Genomic DNA, 24,563 nt, shown 5'->3' on the forward strand with positions numbered 1-24,563 from the left:
TGTGTGTGTGTGTGTGTGTGTGTGTGTGTGTGTGTGTTGGCAGTATTTATACTTTCTCTGAGTTTGACTTCCAATAGTTCTACTATCATGCACCTAGAAATCTTCTTTCTTACTTTATTAGCTTGGGAGAAATGCTTAACTCTAAGTTTTAAACCCTTGTTTTCTCTTGAATACAAATAGATTAAGCACTCTCATGGCTTTTGTGGAAATTGTTAGCTTGTTTTGGAGACAAGATCTTACTATGTAGCCCTAGATGGCTGGAACTGACTATGGAGACTTAGAAGGCCCCAAACTCACAGAGACTGGCCTCCCTCTGCTTCTCAAGTGCTAGGAGTAAAGGTATGTTCACCATGCCCAGTCCATCTTCTGATGTACATTCTCAGGAAAAAAAAAATTTTTTTCCTGCTGAGTAAACTCTGGCTTAAGCCAAATATAGCCAAGCCCTACAAGTGATTTTTTTTTCTTTTCCTTCAGAAAATGGTCAGATAATCTTAAGAATGGGGGCTATGTAAGGTCTCTGGTTTTGTTGAATACATAATCCTAGGTGAGCTGCCTTTTTAAGAATTTGCAATGTTATTTTTCATCTAGAAGCATGTAAGATTTTTCTCTTTTCCTAAGAATTTGGAAGTTTCAGGAGACACTTGCTGGTGGACATACTGGTCTTCAGCCAGCCCTTCTACTAGGGAAAGACAGTCTCTGATTTGTTAGCCACCAAAGGTTACAAGGCCAGATTGTGTCTTGTCTCTCACTCAAAAATCTATTATTTATGCCTCTTGATACTTTTTGAACTGTGGTTGTTATTTATGAACTCAGTCTTCAACAGAGTACCTTTGGCTTTTCAGTGTTTTTATGAAGATAATTCATCACCCCAAAGTCCTCACAGAATTGTATAACCATCACAACGTCTACTTCCTTAATATAGCCACATTTCAAAAGAAAAAAACTCTATACCCACCAGCAACTGCTCATCATCCCTCTTCTCCAGCCCCCAGAAACCACTAATCTCTTCCTGTGCAGCTCTGTCTCCTCTGGACATCTGACTATAGTAGGAGTAAGTGGGGTGTGCCCTTTTGTGGCTGTCTTCTTCCACTCACAGCTTTTTGAGCCCCCCTAATGCTACAGCATCTATCAGTACTTTGTTCCTTTCTATTAATGCGTAAGTCCTGAATGAACACACCACATACTACTCCATTGGTGGATGCTTTGATAGTTCTACCTCTTGGTTACTACACACAATGTTGTAAACACTTGTGAACTAGTTTTTGTTGAACATATGTCTTCATCTGTTTTGATTTTCTCTGCTGAATATGTAATCCTAGTTTGGCTGCCTTTTTAAGAATTTACAATGCTTCTGAACCTTATCCTTCTTTCTTCTTTTCTCCCTCCTCCTCCCACACCCTCCTCCTCCAGTATTCTTAAGCAGGGACTAACTGTGTAGCTCACAGTTGGTTGCTGCTTTTTAAATTCTGTCCTTGGTTTTCGACAGTTTAGTTAGGATGAATCCAGGTGTAGATCTCTTTGGGGTTTATCTCGGTTCTGACTGAAAAGGACCTTTAGCAGGTTTTATCTTGATGAAATTTCAGAACATGGGAAATAGAACTAAGATCTTAAAATCTCCAGCCGGGGCTGGAGAGATGGCTCAGCAGTCAGGAGAGCCTGCTGCTCTAATGAGGCTCTAGCATGACTGCTGGAATCCAGATCCTAGCACCCATGTCTAGCTGCTCTCAAATGCCAGGAACTCCAGCTCCAAGAGATCTGGGCGGGCATACACACACACACACACACACACACACACACACACACACACACACACACACCACCCCACACCACTACTACTACCAATTAAAAAAACAGTCCAGAAGAATGAGAAAGCACGTTTAACTGTCTTTTCACTGGGATTTTCTGGCCATGCAAACTCAGTGGAACCTAAGAGCCGAAGGCAGCGAGTGTCGGCTCCGCGGGGTCTCAGACAGCTTCCCAAACAGCTTCTCTCCCCCCATAGCCATCTCCCGGATGAAGAGTGTGTGTGACCCAAAATGGGGTAACCTGAGGGGGAAATGACACTGTTCCCAAGAAACCGTTCACACTGGGCAGAGGGTAAAGAAATCCCATGTGGCTTTTGATAAGCAGTGTTTGCTTAAGTGTCAGTATGTAGAACGTGACTTTAAGCAAAAAGCGGCAACTGAAGTGGGGAATATAGAAGATGGATGAAGAGACATCCACGACATTTCTCAAGCCAGAAAATCAGAAGCAGTGATGGAGTCCTGCAGTGAGACTTGCCCAGGAGGAAGGACAGCCTAAGAAGGAGGCGGGCGAGGAGGGATTTCAGGAAGTGGATCTCACCTCCACCCCACCCTCACTGCTTCTCAGATGGCAGAAGCAAGACAGCTAAATAGGCAAATATTCTGAACTGTAAAAGAAAAAAAAAATCAAAGAAGCTGGACATTTTTAAATAACAACAGATTGTTGTAAAATCTTTCATTCAGAGAAAACTGTTAGAGAGAACCATCTGTGGGATTTGGGTTTACGGCCTTCCAGTGTTTTGTTTGGTCGTTCACTTAGCAGAGTAAGACCTGCAGAGTTGGAGTGAATTGGTGGTAGAAGTGGATTTACTTAGATATGTCATGCCAATATTCCTGATAGGCTTTTCTCATGTACCAAAGTCGCTGGCATCCTTTAATGTTAACAGATATGGGCCCTTCCTTATTATTTCAGATGCTACAGAGGACACTGCAGGCCCATGCTGTTTATTTTAACTAGTCTTCTGGTGGCCAGTCTTTGGCCACCTGAAATCATGGCGAAAACCAGTAGTCAGAAGTCACCATAATGGACAGGATATGATTGGAGACCTTCTATAGCCCCATTCTTAAGATAACAATCACTATTTGACCATTTCTGGAAGAAAAAAAAACCAAACAAACTTGTCTTTATTTGACCTAAGCCAGAGTTTACATAGTAGAAAGAAACAGCTTTTTTTCTTTTTTCCTGAGACTGTCCATCAGAAGCCATCAGGCTGAAGCTGGGGCTGGGCTGAAGTCCTGATTGCATCTTTACCATGACGATGGCAGCAGCAACCAAAATCAGTCACTGTTTCTTTAAATACTGCAGCTGGAGAGGACAATACTGACAAGTGGGGCAAACAAGCAGGTGATCAGAGAAGCTTAGCAGACAATGAACACTTCAAAGAAAAGCTAGGCAGTGAAGGACAGGCCCAGGCCCCGGCCCTCTGCAAAGCTCCGACATTCATGGAAGCCGCACACGTAGGGGGTTATGCAGATGTCCGAGGATATCTGTATGCTCAGAAAAGAACTGAGGGGATGATGAGTGATCACCTTAGACTACCCACCCTTGGTGGTCAGCAGAAGCAGGAAGTGAACCCTGAAGATGGGGAACAATATGCGCACACACACTTAGCAAAACTCACACCAAAAGTCTTTAGTTCTTTGAGCTTTAAAGAGTTTTCTATCTAGCCAGGTGTGAGATCTCTGTGAGTTCCAGGCCATCTAGGGCTACACAGTGACACTCTGTCTCCAATATATATGGTATATCCATTCAAATTGAACTTGACCACTAAGTGACCTAGCAGTCACTCCAGGATCCACACATGACGAGAGGCTACTAATGAGCAGCCAGCAACAGCAGTAACAAGAGTGGGAACAAAAAACCTTGGGGAAGGGGAGAATTTGATTTCCAAAGTTGCTATATCACATTGTTCAAAATGTCTAACCTTCAGCCACAATTTATGAAACATGAAAAAAAAAAACCCCACAAGAGAAATACTGCTCATATCTAGATGAATTTAAAAACTAAAAAACAGTCAACAGTACCTGTCTGAGGGGGACACAGATGTTTGACTTACTAAGAAACTAGGTAAAGTCTGAGGAAAATGTCTTGTTATACAGAGTATCGGTGAAGGAACTGAAACCATAAAACTAGTCATGTAGATAATATTCAAAGTACAATAACGGAAATGAAAAATCATTAAGAGCAGCTCAACTGTGGGCAGACAAAGAAAGAGTCAGCATCTTTGGAGATGTCAGCTACAATTATTTAGTCTGAAGAACAGAAAGAAATAAAAAGAAAATGAAAAAAAAAAAACAGTTTCAGAGAGTCCTGGAAGATCACCAAGTTCACCAACACAGGTTTAACCAGAGTTCCGGAAGAGAGGGAAAAGTGGGACAAGGAGAAAGAACGTTTGACAAAATGACAGCCAGGTACTTTCCAGACTTCATGGAAAACAAGACGCCTTGACGAGTATTTTTAAACTAAACTCATATTCTTCAGTTCTGAAGGATTTCTTGCATTATTTCTAAACCTCTTTTGTGTTAGTTTTTCCATTTTCTCTTTTAAATGATGGGCATCCTGGACTGCCCAGCTTTCTCCTGTTTCCTCTGTTGCTTGCTGAGACCGTTTCTAGGCTACCTTCCTGGCTTTACTGGGTTTGGAAATTTCATCTGTTAGGTTTTAAACTTGTTCCTCAGCTGCCTGTTATAAACAGTAGCCCGTCACTGAGCACAGAGAGGCCCTCCCTCCTTTCTAGAAGGTGTATTACAATTTCTTCGGTGTTTTCTTCTACTTCTGCAATACCTGTTTTATCCAAGTTCTGGTTTTGGTTCATGCTGTAGGCCTACCACATGGGGCTGGTAGTCTGACTTCTGTTTTCCTCTAAAGCACTTTTGAGGTATGCATTTCTTACGGCACACACCCATTTGAAGTGTACAGCTCAATGAGTTTTAGAAGGTCCTATGTCCACGTAGCCACTCCCACCACCACTATAGGTAAAGGGAACCCAAGCCCAAACTCTTGCAAGCTTCTTCCATCCTCTGCCCTGGCCCTCATCTTCATTCTGCCAGGTATACGCCTCCACTCAGGTGACACTTCCCCTGTAGAAAGTAACCATCCACTCCCTCCAAAGAGACAAGTGACTCCTGTACCAGATGTGAAACAGTGTGCCCAGCCCTGCGGTCACTGCACTGGAGCTCACTTAGCCTGCTTTGTACACAAATTCAGCAGCACACAGCCTTCAAAACACTTCATTAAAGCATGAACATTTATCCCCCAAAAGTACTGGCACCCAAGCATTGACTGCAACTTTATTCATAATAGTCTCCACTAGACACAACTCAAATCTCCATCAGCAGGTGGCTTAGCCACAGGAGGATGGTCAGTTATGAGAAACAGCCTCTGAGATGCTCTGTCTCCTCAGAAACATCTCAGCAGTGGTGACGGCACTCAGAAGCACTCAGTGGTTCTCAGAGACATACTAACAGTAACAAAAACCAAGAGAGAGGTACCTACCTAAGCTGAATTCTAAAATGGGCTCGTCTGGGTCTTGGATATTTCCTGGTAGAAGAGAAATGACAAAGTCACCCAAAACAAACCTTCCCCAGAATTTAGCTTGCATTTGTTCTGCACAAAAATAGAAACAAACACTAACTCCTCTAGCCCATCCCAAAATACTACAGTAGATGATTTCTATACTTTGAAACAGTTTACTTTAGAGATTCTGAAGAAATCTCAGACCCCTTTCCATTTTGCCCACTGGGAGGCAAGCCCAGGGTGCTCACCCAAGCTAGCAAAGGAATGGTGATCAGCTCACAAGACCAGTTCCCAGGGCTCTAGCTGTCCCCCTCTTCTGAGTCCTACTCCAACCAGAAGGCTACCACACCAGGACACCCTCTCCCAATGGCTTAGTCACCAGCTGCCCCTGGCCCTTCCAACAGTGTCACAGCATGGGGCCCGAGTCCTTCAAGTTCCTAACCAGATGCCTAGTATAGGCTTGAGGCTCACCTGCCAGAGAGAGGCCCACCATGTTGGCTGCCACGTCAATGGTGGAAGCCCGCTGCATCGCACGGGCCCTGGCACCATGGCGAGGGCTGTGCTCCCTTGCTGTCATGATGTCATTGGTGAGGATGTGCTTCTTGTTCCTGGGTCACACCTCTCCTGATTCCTCAGGGAAGAGCTGTCTCCAGGCCCTGGATTCCTAAGACGGCAGCAGCCCTGAGACATGGGGGCAAACACAGATAGGCGTCAGGAGCGTGATGATGGAGAAATTGTGTTCCTATGCCAAGAGAACAGGACCTATGGCAAGAGGCTGAACCCAGTTCTCGTGACATGTGTGGAACTGCGCCGGGATGTCTCTTACTTTCTCCTCTCTTCTTCCTCCTCCCCACCCCTCTGGTACTGTGGACCCACAGGATCCCCTTCGACCAAAATAGGCCACATTACGTGATGGCCTAACTGTAATCATAAAATAAGGCTTTTATATCTTTCTTGATGCTCTCTAGCATCCTACTGGCAAGTCTCATAGAATCTCTACAATCTTCTATCAACTCCCACAGCACAACCTCTGCTACGACAAAGACTATGTGAAGATCTCTGCTGCCCACAGGCACTGCCCACCTTCAAGGCAGAACATGGGAAGACAAAGCTTGAAAGCTCTAGCCTGACTTTCCCTTCCTTCAGCTACCCAAGTTCTGGTGTGTCTTGGTCTCAGAACTTCTCCACAGTGTCAAGCCTACCTTTAACCAAAGGGTAAGGCGCTGGGGACGGAAGAGGCCGTGACAGAATGCCACTGTAGCCGAGTCAGAATGAGGCCACCCTGGTTCAGCACAGAGCTTCCACTATGCTCTCAGACGTAGGTTAAACAGCAAGAAGGGAACCTCAGGTCTGTCCAACCCCATGCATTCCAATCCCTGCTGGTTCTAGAAGGAACTAGCCTCCACAAGTTAGGATAACCAACAGAGCTATGAGCCTTGTGAAGAACACCCTCTCAAAGGTGTCCATATGCCCAAACACACAATCTTCTGTCTACATCTACATACTCGAAGACCTGGGCTACTGCTCAGTCAATTCAACACGTGACTTACCAGACATGTTTGCTTTTGGACCACGTGGCATTGCTTCATAGAAGGACATCCAAATCCATCATCTAGGATAGAAAAGTATAACTTGATGAGCACACCAAAGATGAAATCCCTGAGAGCATGACACCCAGAAAGGTGAGACGTCAACAGTTATTCTTATCTAACTTTTCACTCAGAAGGATGAGAAAGAAAGATGCACACTTCCTTCCACTCCAAGGATTATCCCTCAATGGAGTGTGGATCTGCCCTGAAAATCCAAGAGGGAAGTATGGTTTAGAGAAATGCAGGAAGTTGGGTCCTGGCTTGCCCACTCACAAAGCTCAGACAGACTCCAGGAGCTGCAGTGTGGTTCTGAGGCTCTGCTCTCTGGTGTCTCTCAGAACTCTCAGAACAGTGAGAGCCAAATACATATTAGTAGGAGAGGCCTCAGTGCACTCCACTGGGCTCCCACATTGCCCCCACTGCATGGTGAGCAGGTACCTTCTTGCAGAATAGAACACTCAGGCCAGACCTGCTATGAGCTGTTATAGCAGGTCTCAGGGCCCAGTTCACAGTCTCCTAAGAGTGAGATAATCAGAGGACAGTTGGGCAGTGCATTCACGCCTTGGGCTGACGCATGTTCCTTTGCAGGCTGGGCTCCTAACTTCCCCACTGGAATACCCAAAGACCTCTAGTCTATGAGCCTCAGCCAACGGGGCTATGGCCTGGCTGGAGAGCCACTCTCGACATTGCTCAAAGGGAGAAGTTACTCACTGGTCTGTTCTCATCAAATGACACACAAATCAAAACATTTGCAAGGCAAATACTGAAACTTAGAAAGCAGGAGATTACCTCAATGGCTGGTCTTAACTTGTCACAACCTAGAATCACCTGGGAAGAGAGTCTCAGTTGAGGAATTATCTAGATCAGGGTGGCCTGTGAACAACTGTGTGGGAGACTGTCCTGATGGCTAACTGACCCAACCCACTGTGGGCAGTCCCATCTCTGCCACCTCCCACTGGCTGGGCCCTGCCTAAGCTGTATAAGACTGAAGAAAGCTAGCTGAGAAAGCAATCCTTGACCATGAACTCATTTGTTTCTCTCTGCTCTTGCCTGCTGATGTGATGTAGTCAACAGACTGCTTGAGCTCCTGACTTGACTCTCCACACCCCACCCTCTAATGTGTTGACCTTCGACCTGTAAACGAAATGAACCTTTTCTTCTCTAAGTTGTTGATGTGTGTTCATAACAACAGAAATCAAACTAGACCAACTACTAAAATTCTATAATAATTGCTGGCAGGAATAAACAAAAGTCATTAGTGATGTAGGCATAAAGGGGAGGAACCCGTGAAAGAGGAGTATGCACGGTAAATATTTGGAAAAACTGTCAAATTCCAGCAAAGTAACACTAAATCCACCTATTCCACCTAAATTAGTTTTCCAAGAGATGCCCCTCTATTCTTCCAAAATATAGCAGAATATGTGGCTGGGGGCAGGCTGCTGCCCAGGAAGATGTCCCCTCTTGCACTGCTGGCCTAGGAAGCAGGAGCGGCTGTGGCCAGGCCTCACTCTAGGGGAAGAGGGAGAGAGACAGAGCTTGGGATAGAGGCTACCCTGGTCCAGATGAGGTCTACACCACATCTGATACTGCTGGAAGGCCTGGAGCCCTTCTATATTGTGGGTAACATTTTAGAGTGATACTATAATTTTAGAATTTATTAAATTTTGTAAACAAAAAAAAATTCCTGCCAAGCATCTGAAAGATGGAAAAGACTCATTCACAAAACTGCTTACTGTCAGTAATGAAGACTAGAAGTAATCTTAGTGCCCAGCTACAATATGTTCTGGAACATCATGAGATACTAAAATTATCCTAATAAATCCAGAAGTTGCACATAATATAAACTGAAGCTATGAGGCCTAGAACAATCATTTAAATAGCTACAATGATAGACAGGCAAAGCCAAGAGCTGGCAAGGATGTAGAGAAATTGGAACCAGTGTTGTGGTGGAGTAGAAACAATGTAACTACTCTAGATAGCTGGCTGTCCCTACCTACCCAAGATGTACATAGGACTAACTGGTGATCCATACACTGCCCGGATACAATTCAGGGTGCAACTGCTAACAGCAATGCATGTATGGAAGTGTGTGTGTGTGTGTGTGTGTGTGTGTGTGTGTGTGTGTGTGTGCGCGCGCGCGCGCGCGCGCACATGCGCGCGCACGTGCACGCAGACACACAGACACACACCCAATGGAGAACATTGAGAGCAGCGACAGTCATTAACAGTGGGATTCTAGAGACAATAGAATAGCACTCTGGTCAAGTGCAGGCAGGGGCCAGAGTCTGTGCAGTGATGTCAAAAGGACAGTGTGGTGCAGGCGTGGGTGTCAGCTACAGAGGTGGGAGCGACTCCTGGCCTCTAAGGAGGTTCTGTTTCTTGGCCAGGGTGCAGGTTCCGAGTGACAACCCACTGAGCAGTATGCGAGCAGGTTTTGTGCCTCAGTAAGACGTATACTTAATTCTTTGAATGGTGGTAACAGGGACAGCAGAGCAAACACTATCAGTTTTGTACCAGCTGCTCTCTGGTTACAACAACTTACAGAGACCAGCCACAGCCTGTGAAGGCTGTGACAAGATGGCCAGCAGGTAGGAGTGGTTACAGGGAACTGTGTCCCCTGCTCCACACTGCCGCCTTCACGCGTTTAGAAGGCTGCGTTAACTCCTGGCTATGACTTCCTACGCGGGGTGCGCTGTTGTCTCTTGACTGAGTGCACGCTCAGTATCTATCCCATGCCTTGCTTGCTGCCTTTCTCTCTGCCTACAGTGAAGGGGCCAGTGAGCCCTTCCCTCGGGACAGAGAGATGTGTCACCTCACAAACAGCCTGCCTAGCCCTGACAATCGTGTCCCAGGGCGGCGGACAACCCACCGTCTCTTACCTGTGTCCTGCCCACTCCACCTGTCCGCCTGACTCTGAGGAAGGTGGTTTATGTCACATGCACTGTAAGTGCTCTGAAGATCGCAATCCTCCGAAAGGAGTATTTACATCCTAATTTTATACTAGTTCATTGGTCAGAGGAACTTCCAGGTCAAAAGACTTTAGCAGCTACTTCTCATTCTATTTGCAGGCATTTAATTATAATCTACAATTTAAATCATCAAGGCCCAGAACGCAAGGCAATTTGTATAGCTGAACTTGATTGCCCTTCTTGGTCTCATTAATTTCAGACAATTCACCAAGGATTCCTAAATTCCCGATGCCCCCAATGCTGCTCCCAGTTCTATTTGAAGACTGGAGTTCATTAGAGGAGGGAAACGACTTCAATCCAGGAGGACTAGGAATGGGGAGGGGCTTGAGGAGCTGGAAGAAAGAAAGCAACAGCTGATGAGTCTGCGTGTCCTTCCCCACTCCAGAGTGCACAGACCCCTTCAGACAGGCCAGCAAAGGTCCTGGAAGAGAGGTCTACACCACAGACATCTGACACCCAGGAGGGCAGGGGTGGTGACAGCAGGTGGACAAGGGACACTTCAGGACTCTCAGAGGGAGTGAATGGAATCTGAGAGATGGCAGGCGGCGGCTCGGGAGTTTCTAAAGACAGTCTTGGGAAACGCCTGCCTTCCCTTCTCCTTGCTGGAAAGAAGGAGCCTCAAGCTGAGAAGAGACTCAGGGGCCCCTTACATCTTAGTGAGCTCTTGGAGGCTGTGGGCTGGAGCTGAAGGAAGGGGAGGCACTAGAACTGTTCTGGTCCATCTTACGACTAGCATTTTTCCAAACATAGGCTCATAAAAAAGGCTGAACAAAAGGGGACAGGGAGTACTGCAGACAGGGTGCATCTTCTCAAAAATCTCATGCATGTGAAAGGTATCTAAAGAAAAAACCAACCAACCAACCAACCAACAAAAAGCCCAAATATAAGTGAGGCTCTTCTGCCCTGCCCAGCCCACCCCTATTGCTGACCCTACTCTGCAAATGGGCTCCGAGCCTTTACCATGTCACTCTCTCCACACACAAGCAGTGGGAGAGAAAGTATGAAAGACATGAGTCAGAATGAGTCAGCAGTCCCTGAGGGAGAGCCTACTTTAGAAGATGGAAAAAGAGGACTTTCCTCTTAAAACCCCAAATCCAAGGTAACTAAAATCATAGATCACTATGCCATCACCATTCACTGGCACCAAAAATGACTATGAGTGATAACCAAAGGAGACCAGGATCCTGAAGCCTTGATGGTGACTCTTGAATGAAATTATTTCTTCCTGTCAATTCTCAACTTCCAAATACCACCTTTCAAGGGGACGGCAGTCTGGATAATAGTCCAGCACCAGAGAGACAGTTGTGGGGTGTCAGAAAAACCCTTCTCTTGGGGGAGAGGCAAACAACATGTACCCCCTTTCTTACAAGGTCCCAACCAAAGGCTAAGCTGCCAGAGTTCCCTTTGGAAGCAAGAAGTTTATTGGGCTCCCTCTCAGAGCATGAGTGAGAGGCTGCGGGCAAGAGCATAGGTGAGCCAGAACAGCAGCACTAGAAAGTCCCAACCCAGCACGGGTGATGGCTTCCCACAGCTACAGACGGAGGGAGGGGCCACCCTCAACCGCCTCTGGCCTAGATACTCTAGAACCTCCAGGAACCCCCACAGCAACCCTCCCGACTCCTCGACACAATCAAGGCAGAAGTGCATTCAAATGTCTAGAAGGGGTGGCTGCAATCTCAGCTGAGGGTCCAGTGGCCCTCATCAACTCCTCCTCCTATGCAGTGATGGAACAGCCAACCGTACTGTGATGACGGACCTCACAGGAGGAACTACCACCCTCATAAAAATGGCACTGTTTTGTTTAGAGGACCGATTTCTACAATACAAGGTATAAAGCTCTGACTCAGTGCAGCCATGCTACAGAACGGCTCAGCATGACCAGTGCTTAAAAAGCAGAAAAAGGAAGCTTTAGAAAATCAAGCACAGCAAAGAAAACAGTACTAGCAATGTGCATCTCTTCTCATTCACAGGTACAAACAGCTTCACCCAAAGACATCCACACACACTTGTTCTCATGAAGTCATTCAATTATTTACCTCCTGCTTCCCATTTCTTGTTTTCTGCTAATGACAATAAATAAATAACGATGGTAAATGGCTTAACACCATTTAAGTAACATGCCTCATAAGTGTAATGAATATGATAATATGGAGTGTCTGAACCCAAATACAAATGTATACCCCAAACCCCTATTCAGAAGGTCAGTAACAAAATTCATGTATTAAAACCCAAGGTCAATGGAATGGTACTACTAGGTGGTCCCAAGGGCTCCATCCTCATAAATAGGACTGGTGCCTTAGAAAGGGGCTGAATGTAATTAACCTTTCACCTTTCTGTATTCCAGTGTGTGGTGGCACAAGAAGGCCCTCACCAGATACCAAGTGCTGGCACCCTGATCTTGGAATTCCGAAGGTAAGAAATAATGTTGTTTATAAATGTCCTAGTCTCAAGTACTTGGCTATGCTAACCCATCTATCTGCCTGACTTGCCTCAGAACAGCCTGGCTATTCCTTTAAACAACAGTGCAGAACAGTTATCATGGAGTAGGACTGGTCTTGATTGTTTCAACTTTCTTTCTACACTCCAACCCCTCAAGTTTTCCCATCTCAGTCAATGGCACTCCCCTCCTTCCTCTTCCTCTCAGCACAGAACAGTTCTGTGTGAGCCTTTTTCTCTCTCCCCCTCATTCAATCCATCACAACTTCAACTTGCTCAGCTCCTGAAGCCCCAGGACTTGGATTCTCACAGCACTCCCAGTCTATCCACAAAAGCACAGTGACTGCTGCACACCTTCTAACAGCTTCCTCTACAAGCACTTCACCTGGTACAGCTTCTGGCCTCGGCACCCTCTCTTCTTCAGGTGACAACAGACCTCCACAGGAAGGCCTTCAGGGACAACTCAGGAACTGCCACCCAGATCCCTGTGTCATCTTCAAGTCATGAAACTTCAGGAGATGTTCCATGGGAAGTAGCTTCAAAGTAAGATGCCTTGGGGCAAGTGCTTTTTAAATCATTCATGCTGAGCTAGCGTTGTGCATGAGCCTGGAATCCCAGCTACTCTGGAAGATACAGCAGGAGGATGGAGAGTTGAGGACCAGCTGGGTCTATAGAGAGAGTTTGTGGCCAGTTTAGACAACTTAACAAGACCCTATTTCAAAATTAAAAGACATAAAGGTCTAGGGATATAGTCTGAAGTTAAGAGCACTTGGCAGCATGTGCAAGGCTCTGAGTTCAAACCTTGAATGGAAATAACAAAAGGATGTGAGCAACATGGGTGCCAGGCTCCCAGTGTGGGTGCTTGCAATCTGGGTGATGAAAGGTGTGTTAATCCTGACTGATGTCATGCTGGGGGAGTGCCGGGGGCAAATGTGGTCGGTGCAGAGTCCTCTAACTGCCCCCGCTATAAGCAACTCGTAAACCTCACACTTCAGCCACCTTTTTAAACACCTACATTTTCTTGCTTCTGTGTCTCATGCTATTTGTTTTCTACAAATTGGCAGTTGCTGCAATGAAGAGTTGAGAGCCCACATGAAACAGGCTTTGGGAGTACAAAGATGAATCAAGAGGCTTCACCAGGAGCTATGTCACAAGAGATGTAAGAAACAAACAACAACAACAACAACAAAAACACTTCATGAAAGAAGGGTATAACTTGAGGCCAGAATGATGTTGGACAACATCTTCTGAACCTTCCCCTGTATGAAGGGCTTGTCTGTTCCTTTCCAGGCAGAGCACCCCATCTTCTGGGTGCCAGCACCAGGGATTATGGAGGCTGCTTCCTGGGGTCCAATCAGCAGTGTTCTTACACACTGTCCATTCATTCCCACCCACTAAGCTCCACTTGTCATTTATTACCACATACGTTTTCCAGTACTCGAAAGATAATGAACACACTGTGTAGAACCTAATGTGCATTGTCAGGACTGCCTCGAGACAATGCCCACCTCTGTGAGTGCTGTTCTCTCTCCCAGTGTCAACAACTTTGAAAAGTCTCACTTCTTTCACTATTGTTAGCTCAGCCACTTGAAACTCACACAGTTAACTGAAGGGTTCCCTGTGCTTTGGCTGGTAAAACTTTAATGCCACAGAACTTTCCAGATACGCATACAAAAACACCGTGGAAACCATCCAATATTAATTTTTATGAACTCTCCCACACCAGTTGAGACATGCGGTTTCCAGACTAGCTAGCTAAGAGCCAAAGTGAAAAGGACAACGGCTTCTCTGTGATCCATGATCAATTATCTCTGAGTGGGAGGCCACCAGCCAACGAAAAAGGTATCACACACCCATCAAGCATCGTCTCAAGCTGGGTTCCGAGACACTGCTAGCGGCCTGTACAGCACGAACCTGCCCGGTTCCTCTGTGGCCAGGCAGGGGCTCTGAACTCCAGTAGCCAACTGAGTACGGCCGTTCTCTGCCCGATCTTCCCCCTCCTTTTCTTCTTTCAGCAAACCCCAAGCTATCCCTAGCTGTCTTGGTCCTGTCCTGTCTTGGTGATTGCTTCAACCTCTCCCCACCCAGCGCTGACCACTGAAAGCTGGACCAGGGTAGCCTCTATCCCAAGCTCTGTCTCTCTCCTGCTTCCTAGGCCAGCAGTGCAAGAGGGGGCATCTTCCTGGGCAGCAGCCTGCTCCCAGCCACATCAGTGCCCCTTGCCTTGTCCCATGCAGCCCATATCACGCACTCTGAAGAGATGCAACAATGAAGGTGTCATGATGAAGGCAGGACGAGGACTCTTGGCCTCTCACCACATTCACTGGGCCCCTTTATCTGCAATTCAGTTGCTGGGGTTTGAGGTGCCCACGCCCAATTATGGTTTGAAAATAGTAAATTCTAAAAATAATTAGTAAGTTTGAAATCATATGCCACTGTGATAAGCATGATAAAATCTCACACTGTCCTACTCTGTCCCACTCATGATATGAATCATCTCCTTGTCTCATCTCCCTGCCACCCAGATATATAATGCTACCTTCCTGTTAGTCAATTAGTAGCCATGTCAATGGTGAGACCTACTGCATGGTATGACAGCATTGTGCTCATGCAATTCTTATCCTACTTAATATAGTAATTGTTTACTACAACACAGCAATTGTTCTGTCTTGTTATTGGCTACTGTTGTTTCTTACTTTGCCTGATTTATAAAAGTTAAATTTTATCACAGATGTGTGTGTCTAGGAAAAACCATGGTATATAAAGTTTGGTATTATTCATAGTTTCAAGTACCCACAGGGGTCTATCATAGTAAGAGTATATTCCTAAAGATAAGAGAAAACTACTAGTTAACAGACAGAATGCTGCACTGCAGTATGGAGCGCCAATTTGGATGAGCTTAAGCAGAAGGGCACGTCTGTCATAAAGCTAGCAGGCCGACTGAGAACACTGGAGCATGGCTAATGTGGCCCATGGACTCTAGTGCCAGCAGCTCGGATGACTTTCTCAGCTCCCCCCTGCTTACTCCAGCCAGTCACCCTCTCTGCAGATGAACGACCTGCATAGCAGGACACAAGGCACGCCCCAACTTTAAACTCCCCAGTGCTGGCCCCCGAGACGCTGGCCGTATGGATTCTCCCAGCACTCTCTAGGGAAGGGAAACTCTGGGCTCAGCTGGAGCCAGATGACTCCCGGCTGGAAGGCTGGGGTCAAATGGTAACCCATGGGACTCCTGTAGTGCCCATGAGCTTAGGTTGAGGCAAGTTTTCGCCTAGGTTGGAAGACAGCTAGAGAGACTCGCTTGAATCCACTGTGACTTTTAATAGCCAAGGAAGAGTCTCCTTACTATGTGACTTTAATTAAGGCCAAATAACTCTAAGTTTTTGTTTTTATACTGCTCAAAATATATAATATAAAAATTTAAATATATAACACCAACCTAGAATTAAGTATAAGTTCTTTTTTGGAGAAAGGTCTTAAACAACTAGCCACTTCGAGATCATCCAGCAGCAAGTTGAGCAAGAAAACAGGAACCAGCAGCTAAGGTTTTCCAGAGGGCAAGCTGCTGAGTGAGCAGGGCAGCCGCACAGGCTATGGTTACACCTCCCTCAACTATGAATTGCCAGTCAAAGAATCCCAAACAGCCTGCACCTGAGCATAGTCTTTGTATTTGTTTGTTTTTAGCATTTGTGTAACAACCAGTATGGTCACAGAACAAAACAAAATTGAGTTGCTATATAAAAATGCAGCCCTGAAAATGCTGGTCACCTTCCTCCTCCACACTCTTCTACTTGAGCGGAGCTCTAAGCTGTAGCCACTGGAAGTGACAAACTTAAGATGTTGCCTATGACTCCTTCCTGGTGTGAAGAGCGGTCATGACTCCTCTCTCTGTCTGTTTATAGCCTTACGCTGCTCCAGGATTAATGAGTACTCCCTGCCGATGCACGTAAACGACCAAAGGAATGGGTTACACAGCTGGACACCAAGACGTGCCTGTGGCCCCTTCTGGTGCTCCTCTAGTCTCCGGAGAGACACGGGTTCTCTAGAAATCTCTTCAGGTGGAAATCCTCACCAGGGAGGAAGTGCAAGTGTAGACAACATGGAAAGACAGCTTGCAAATGCCTTCCCTGGCCCATGACCCCTTGGCTGCAGAGAGGGGTGTGGTGCTTTGTTTCTGTTTTGACATGTTGGGGATGGAACCTAGGAACCACTCTGCCTCTGAACTACATCCCTGATCCAGGGTTGTGATCCCTGAGTGACAGGAGACGGGAGGGAGCCCTCCTCAAGGCCATGGCTAGCAGAGGGAAGCCAGAACCTAAGCACAGGCCTTCCTAACCCAGTGCTCCTTCTCAAACGCAAAACTGAGCACTGAGCTCACGAACTCAAGCTGCAACCACACGTTAACAAAGATACACGTCTTCTTCACTTCTAGTGGTCCTCATTTTTAGTACATTCACATATGTCATTTTCATCTTATACTGTTTACTGGAATAGTATTTTCTTCTATCCCCTTTAGGACCAATATTTCAGATTCAAAACATCAAAACAGATTCGGCCTCCTTGTCCCCACCCATCATCTTGACAAGCTCTGACCAGATCTATAGTTTTCACATTAGGGTACAGATATGTTGTGGAATAGAGTATTTGTTTAACTATATAGAGATATGCTGCATTTGTTTATGTTGCAGAATAATTGTTTAACTATTTAAAGAAATATTGCATTTGTTTATGCTGCATTTGTTTGACTATGTAAAGATGGGTTGTTGTTTTAACTTGCCTGCCTAAGACACCTGATAATAATAAAAAAGCTGAAAGGCCAGTAGCTACACAGAGAAGGGATATGCAGGGCTGGCAGGCAGAGAGAAAACAGGGGCCAGCTAGCCTGCAGCCAGCCCGTCGAGGGACAGACAGAGAGACATGGAAGAAGCAGGAAAGCAGGATGGACAGTACATAGATGAGGTAAACAAGCCTCGGGGTAGCACATAGATTAATAGAAATGGGTTAATTTAAGTAAAAAAAAAAAAGCTAGCTAGAAACAAGCCTAAGCTAAGCCCTAGCATTCATAATTAATAATAAGTCTCTGTGTTATGATTTGGGGGCTGCCAATCCAAGAAAGCCTGCGACATAGATTATCAAGAGGAAACGGTTTCAAGAAAAAGTAAAAATGGAGGCAGGAGATTGGGAGAATGCATCTGTACATTTATGCTTGATTTCCTGTCAGTGTGGGTGGTTTTCTTTTTTCTGTTCTTTTGTTTTTTTCTGGGACATTGAGACAAAGCATCCCAATATAGCCCAGGTTGGTCCTAAACATGGGATCCTCCTGCCTCAGTCTCCCAAGTACTGAGATTATATGCATGCCCTACTACCACACCCAGCTTGTGGTGTCAATTTTTTATTAAAAATATTTCAAGGTGTACTTCTCAAAAGAACAAAAGTGAATTAACAGGATAAACAGACACACCTAGTCAACAATACCAACAAACCAGACAAAAAGGCCCTGTGTTTCTCATGGTGGAGACAGCACTGACCTAAGTATTCCATGGAAGTGGCTGGCATGTGTCAGGAGGAGCTCGAGTGGGTGATGCCCCCTCTACCTAACTCCAGGCTGGGTGCCTGTGCTGACAGGCTCGCTCTATGCACAGGGCCCCTTTGTTCTTTCTGTTCAGGCCTTTGCAATTTCCTTCCCTTTACTGTTTCCAACTGGTTTTATTCATTCGCTGGAGAACATCTTGGTCTGGAAAGTGAAGAATATGCCAAAGCATCTTAAGAAAAGTCACTTTGCTGTGTTTCAGACAGTGCCACACACGCCACAGTTCCAACACAAAGCATGTGTCCTGCCTCCTTCCAACCCCCTCTGTAGGCTTCATGTTTACAAAGGGAAGCCCCACAGGGAAAGGGCTTACCACTGGAACAGCAGCTGGCCCCTGTGGGGAAGCCCTGGCCTCGGTCAAGTTCAGCTCACTAGTGAGACACCACCCCAGTGTCGTCAAACACAAAAGCAAAGCGCACTCTTGACAGCAGTAGGGGTGGGGGATGCAAGCTCAATGTCATTCCAGATGTTTCTGAATGGGAAGCTTCAGGGCTTATTTATACTGGATCTCTGATACCATGATGCCAGGCTTTGTTAGTGCAATACTTTCACATCCAGGCAACTTTCAAAACTCCAGACTAACAGAACTCCAGGAAAACAAATACCCACTCAGGTGGGTTCAAACTCAATGCAAGTACTAGCATCTGTCCAGCGCATTACACCAGACAGACCCACAGGCAGCCCAGCCCAACCTGTTCTCTCCTCCACACATGTGGCAGGATAGTGCATGAGCCTAAAGGGGCACCTGCACATTCACCCTAAATATATTCACTCTTTCTAGGCTACCACAAAAGGGCCAAACTAGTAATTCCAAAGTTCCTTGCGTTTTAGATGCTGTGCTGGCTATGTTTACACCAATTTGACACACACCAGAGTCATTTGGAAAGAGAGAACCTCAACTGAGAAAAGTCCCCATCAGATTGGCCTGTGGGCAAGTCTGCAGTGCATTTTCACAACTGATGATTGATGTGGGAGGGTCCAGCTCACTGTGGGTGCCAATCCTGGCTGGTAGGTCCCAGGTGCTTTAAGAAAGCAGGCTGAGCCGGGCGGTGGTGGTGCACGCCTTTAATCCCAGCACTTGGGAGGCAGAGACAGGCGGATCTCAGTGAGTTCAAGGCCAGCCTGGTCTACAGAGCGAGATCCAGGACAGGCACCAAAACAACACAGAGAAAGCTTGTCTTGAAAAAGAAACAAAAAAGGAAGGAAGGAAGGAAGGAGGGAGGGAGGGAGGGAGGGAGGGAGGGAGGGAGGGAGGGAGGGAGGGAGGGAGGGAAGGAAGGAAGGAAGGAAGGAAGGAAGGAAGGAAGGAAGGAAGGAAGGAAGGAAGGAAGGAAGGAAGGAAGGAAGGAAGGAAAAGAAAGAAAGCAGGCTGAGCAAGCCACAGTGCAGTTCCTCCATGGCCTCTGCCTTAACTCCTGCCTTCAGGCTCATGCACTGCTAGAGTTCCTGCCCAGACTTCCTTCCCTCAGTGATGAACTATTACCCAGAAGTATAAGATGAAATAAATCCTTTCTTCTAAAGCTGATTTTGGTCAATGGTGTATTATCACAGCAAGAGAAACCCTAACTAAGACAGGTGTGGAGATTTGGTAAGACTTGTTCATTTTTAAACTCTTGAAATTTATTTGAGATTTTTTTTTTTATATGTATGGGTGGACACCTACATGTATGTATGTGCACATGCATGCAGTGCCTGAGGAGGCCAGAAGGTGTCAGTTTTCCTGGACCTGAAGTTATAGCTGTTAACCATCATATGAGTGCTGAGTCAAACCTGTGTTGTCTTAAAGGGCAGTCAATGCTCTTAACCACTGAGCCATTTCTCCATCCCCAAATCTTTAAAATTTTAGCGTGTGTGTGTGTGTGTGTGTGTGTGTGTGTGTGTGTGTGTGTGTGTGTGTGTGTGTGTGTGTGTGTGTGTGTAAGGCCAGCTTTGAGAATCTGCAGTTGATTCTTTCCTTCTACCATATGGAAACTAGGGATTGAACTCAGGTCATCAAGCTTGGCAGCAAGTACCTTTCCCTGATGAACCATCGTGCCAGCCCCAGGTTTATTTTTATAATCACTAGGAAAACTTATTTTCTAATTCACAAGTGTCAAAGCTGGTTTCATGAGGAAACATGACATTTCCTGAGTAGCAAGAGAATTCCATAAAGGGCTCTAAATGCGAAGCAACAACCACGGATCAATGAAGTGCCAGGAAGACAAAGTTATTTTTGAAACAAGGCAGCAAGCCAGGAGACCAGGGATGGTCTGCCCAAGGCCTTCAAATGGGCAACGCCATCCAATTTCTAGATTCCTCTCCAACAAATCAAAACTGAGGAGAGATGTGTTGGCCTCCTAAGTAGCTTGGAGCTATAAAGGGAGCCACATAGCTTACATGTGTTAATGTACATAGATCTCTAGCAAAGTGCCATGTTATCTACTTGCTTCCGCTATAATAATGGAACACTGAGCAATTCACTACTGTATAGGACACTTGGCAGACACTGACAGGACTTCTTTTCATGTTCTCATTAAAGGGAGAGTGAGGGGGATGGGGATGGCAAGGAGGAGATGGAGGCAGTGGTCTGGATTTTTATATAGGACATCTCTGGAGAGTTGGTCTAGAGCTTCAGCTAATCAGTTGTTAATATTGTTCTGTGTTTGGTGAACTGGGGCCTGTGATAGTTAATATGATTGGATTTGGGATCACCAACGTGACACAACTCTGGGTATGTCTTTGTGGGTGTTTCTAGAGAGATTTAACTAAGGCAAGAAGACTCACACTCAATGTGGGTGGTACCATCTCATGGCCAAGGGTCCTAGACTGAATGAAGTCAAGTGATTACCAGCATGCCCCTCTCTCTGTTTCCTGACCCTCCCGGATGTGCTGAGATGGAGGCCAGCCACATGTTCCTGCCGCCATACCTTCTGACCACAGTGGACGACATCCATTGGAAACAAGAGCTCACGTAAGTCCCCTTCCCTTAACTGTGGTTGGTTACTTTATCACAAGAACAGCAGCTAGTACAAGGCCCTTCCCACGGTCCATCCAAGGCAGCAGGCGACAGCTGCTGTTGCAAAGCTAACAGTGAAAGAAATGATGGAAACCCAAGAAGAAGAGAAACCATTATAAACACAGCTTTGGAGCCATGACTCAGGTCGATGGACTTCTTTGAGGAAACTTGTAGGGCTGGCCTTCCAATGCTGATGCTGACCAATCTCAAGTAGGTGGGGAGAGGTAGCAGCTGGCCCTTGTCACTCTCGTGCTCAACAGTAACATCTTCCCCACAAGTGACAATTCTTTTCACACTGTTGAAGATCATATCGACAAAAGAGGGCCCAGAGGCAGAGGACAGACAGTGGTTCTGGTGGGCTCTGTGGTGGTCTTTCTGTTCTCCCCTAGTCCACCTGGCTCAGCTGCCTGGAATACTCTCTACATCCACAGGAATTCAAAATCTGGAACCACAACTATACATTTATTTAACACACTCCACACCAGGTACATATGGAGGATGGATGACTGAGTCAATAATGTAAGAAAGGAGTAAGTCATTTCAGTGAGTCCTAGAGACAGCGAATTCCGTGCTATGAGGGAAATGAGGAAGAAGCCTGAACCTTGTGAAAATGATGCTGCGGTGTGGAGTAGATAGAGGTGACTTTTAAACAGATGGGCATATTAGGGAGAGGCGCTAATGAAGGAACAGCCAAGTCCAGCATTCTAAGCGACAGAGAAGGCAGGGCTGGGAAGCCAGAAAGGGGTCAGCTCAGGAATGAGGAATCTCTTAGAATCTCAATCCTTTAAACAAACTGCACAGTACTTAGACCTCTTAGACCTCTCTCCCCAGATGTCTTCACAGATGTCCACCGGGTGTGCATTTTGCTTCTAAGAGCCCAGTCCTCTCTAAATCCTAGCCATGGGGACAGAAGATAGTTCTAGGGTGGTAGTCAACACCTGTCCTCTTCCAGGCTGCCTGAGGTCTCCGGATCAGAGACTATTTCACCTGCTGAAGACCTGCGCATCCTGCTATACTGCCAGTGTTCTACCAGGGAGTCAGGCTCAGGCTAGCTGGTGAGAGGGGAGGCTGGAAGGGCTCGGAGGATACACCTGCTACATGCTGGTTCCCAAGTTTTCATTTACTTCCAGCTGGACATGGAACCTAGCTGTTAAAAGTAAATCTTGATGGTGTATTTCCTCCAATCCCTTTACCACCCAATTGCTATCCATTTTCGAAACCTAGAGGCAAACACAGATATTTTAATTTTAATTAGCTTTCACTGTCACTGCCTTGGGTGATGACAAATTTCCATTACTTTGGGAGAGCTTTTCTTCTCTTTGCGCTGGCTCCATTTCAGAACTCAGCTGCAGATTGCGGAGAAAGAGATGATGGTGTGATACCTCCTGATGCCTTTCTTCTTACTGGCCAGTTGGCAGTCCTTTTGGAAACAAATGCATAACCAGCCTGGGCTCTTTCTCGAACAAGCTGCAGCAAAAGGGAAGGCAGTGGCAGCCACATGGTTGAGGGCTCCACTGCCAGATGCGCCCCTCCTCCCCAGGCCTCACCTCCTTTCCCCAGCACAGTGCGCTGCACGAGTGGAGGTGGCCCAAAGGACAGCAGCCACGTCTGCTGGGTTTTGTCCTGTGTCCACAACAAAGATGCCCACAGCGAGACACACACACACACACACACACAATCAATTCCTGTTTCTGTGAGAACTCAACATTCAGAGAGAAGAGGTGTCTTGCCCCAGTCATTCTGTGTACAATCAGCAAGGCTAAGGCAGAGGGACTCTGATGTCCCTGCCGTCATCTCACCCGGGTGATATGGATGCCACTGTACTTCCTGAATTGCAGACACTCAGGAAATCACTTCCATGACCTTGAACTATGTTTCTTCAATTTTTTTGAGATTATAATTACATCCTTTCTCCTTCCCTTTCCTCTCCTCAAACTCTCCCATGTACCCCTCACCTTGTTCTTTTCCTTTATTTCTCTCTCTCTCTCTCTCTCTCTCTCTCTCTCTCTCTCTTTCTCTCTCTCTCTCTCTCTCTCTCTCTCTCTCTCACACACACACACACACACACACACACACACACACACACACACACACACACACACAAAACCTGCTCAGTTTGTAAAATGTTATTTCTATGCATATGTTTCCAGGGCTGACCATTTGTGTTATTTATTATTTACTATTTGAGCTGTGTGACCCTGAGTGGCCTTGAACTCACGTATATACAAACCCGTCTCTGCCTTCTCAGTGCTGTATTTAAAGGCATGCCCAACTATGCCTGGTTCTTCTTTATGTTTAAACTTACACTTACTACATGAAATATTATGAACTAAATATTTAAGTATATGAACACACAGATTTAACTACTCACATATGCAGCCATACTACCAGGAGCAGTGACTTCTCTCCTTGGCCAAGCTTAGATCCTGCACCTTCTCCTACACCCTATGTGGACTTCCTTTTAAAATCCAGTTTTATTGAAGGGCACTGCTAAGTGAGTTTAGAAACAGCTGGCCACCATCCATATCTGATCAGAGTCCTTAACTACCCCATCCCTCTCCACCCAGGGTACATCTGGTCATTCCATACCTGCCTATCCTCAGCAAGAACCCTTTCAGGTTAGTTTAGTCAGAATCCCTGACCACTTGTCTTAGTTAGAGTTTCTACTGCTGTGAAGAGACACCATGACCATGGCAACTCTTATAAAGAAAACATTTAATTGGGGCTGGCTTACAGTTCAGAGGTTTAGTCATGGTGGGGAGCATAGCGGCATGGACGTGTGCAGGCAGACATGGTGCTGGAGAAGGAGCTGAGAGTTCTACATCTGGATCAGCAGGCAGCAGGAAGAGAAAGTGAGCCACTAAGCCTGGCTTGAGCCTCTAAAACCTCAAAGCCGACCCCCAATGACACACTTCCTCTGATAAGACCACACCTATTCCAACAAGGCCACACCTCCTAATGGTGCCACTCACCATGAGGTTATGGGGTCATTTTAATTCAAACTACCACACTCCTGGTGTCCCTTCTTGGTAACTTTCCATCCCCACTTTGTTCTCTATCTATAAATGCCCATTTGTTCATACTTGTCCAAACAGAGTCTCATTCTCTCCTCTGCCCCAAAGACCCTTTCTCAGTGGTCCCTGAACCTATTGAGAAGGCCCTAAGTCAAGTCTTCCTTGCCATGCCTCCACAAATGTCTGTGAATGCCCTTTCCTAACAGCAGGTGTGCCTCTTAGGAAGACACTGGCCTTGCAGCAGTCACACAGAGTACAGCTTGCTCTCTTTCTCCCAAACAACTATTGGGCTACGGAAAAGTTTGACCCTGAAGCCATGTCCATGGCCCACAGTGGAGAAGATCTTCCCTTCTTGAATGTTTACAGAATCTCAGATAAAAAAATATGTGGGGACTGAAAGATGACTCAGAATTAAAAGCACTTTTTTTTGAGAGAGAGAGAGAGAGAGAGAGAGAGAGAGAGAGAGAGAGAGAGAGAGAGAAAGAAAGAAAGAGAGAGACTTGAGTTTAGTTCCCAGCAACTAGCTACATGGTAGCTCCAGGATCAGGATATCTGACCTCTACAGGTACCAGGCATATATATGATACACAGACACACACACACAGACACACACACACACACACACACACACACACACACACACACACTAGT

General features: G+C 46.2%; 1 protein-coding gene across 19 annotated transcripts in view; it reads right to left on the reverse strand.

Annotated features, from left to right (window-relative positions):
- Inpp4a (inositol polyphosphate-4-phosphatase type I A) overlaps positions 1-24,563 on the reverse strand; it is a 128,601-nt gene that overhangs the window by 52,241 nt on the left and 51,797 nt on the right. For all 19 annotated transcript variants that reach the window (XM_042266157.2, XM_015998955.3, XM_015998960.3 and 16 more), the window contains exons 2-4: positions 6,870-6,931; positions 5,791-6,000; positions 5,299-5,343 (exon numbers count right to left, since the gene is read on the reverse strand). In XM_042266157.2, coding sequence (XP_042122091.2) covers positions 5,299-5,343; positions 5,791-5,896 — 151 coding nt within the window. In that variant the 5' untranslated portion in view covers positions 5,897-6,000; positions 6,870-6,931. The remainder of the gene's footprint in view (positions 1-5,298; positions 5,344-5,790; positions 6,001-6,869; positions 6,932-24,563) is intronic.

Source organism: Peromyscus maniculatus, chromosome 21, assembly GCF_049852395.1.
Source record: "Peromyscus maniculatus bairdii isolate BWxNUB_F1_BW_parent chromosome 21, HU_Pman_BW_mat_3.1, whole genome shotgun sequence".
Lineage (NCBI taxonomy): Eukaryota > Metazoa > Chordata > Mammalia > Rodentia > Cricetidae > Peromyscus > Peromyscus maniculatus.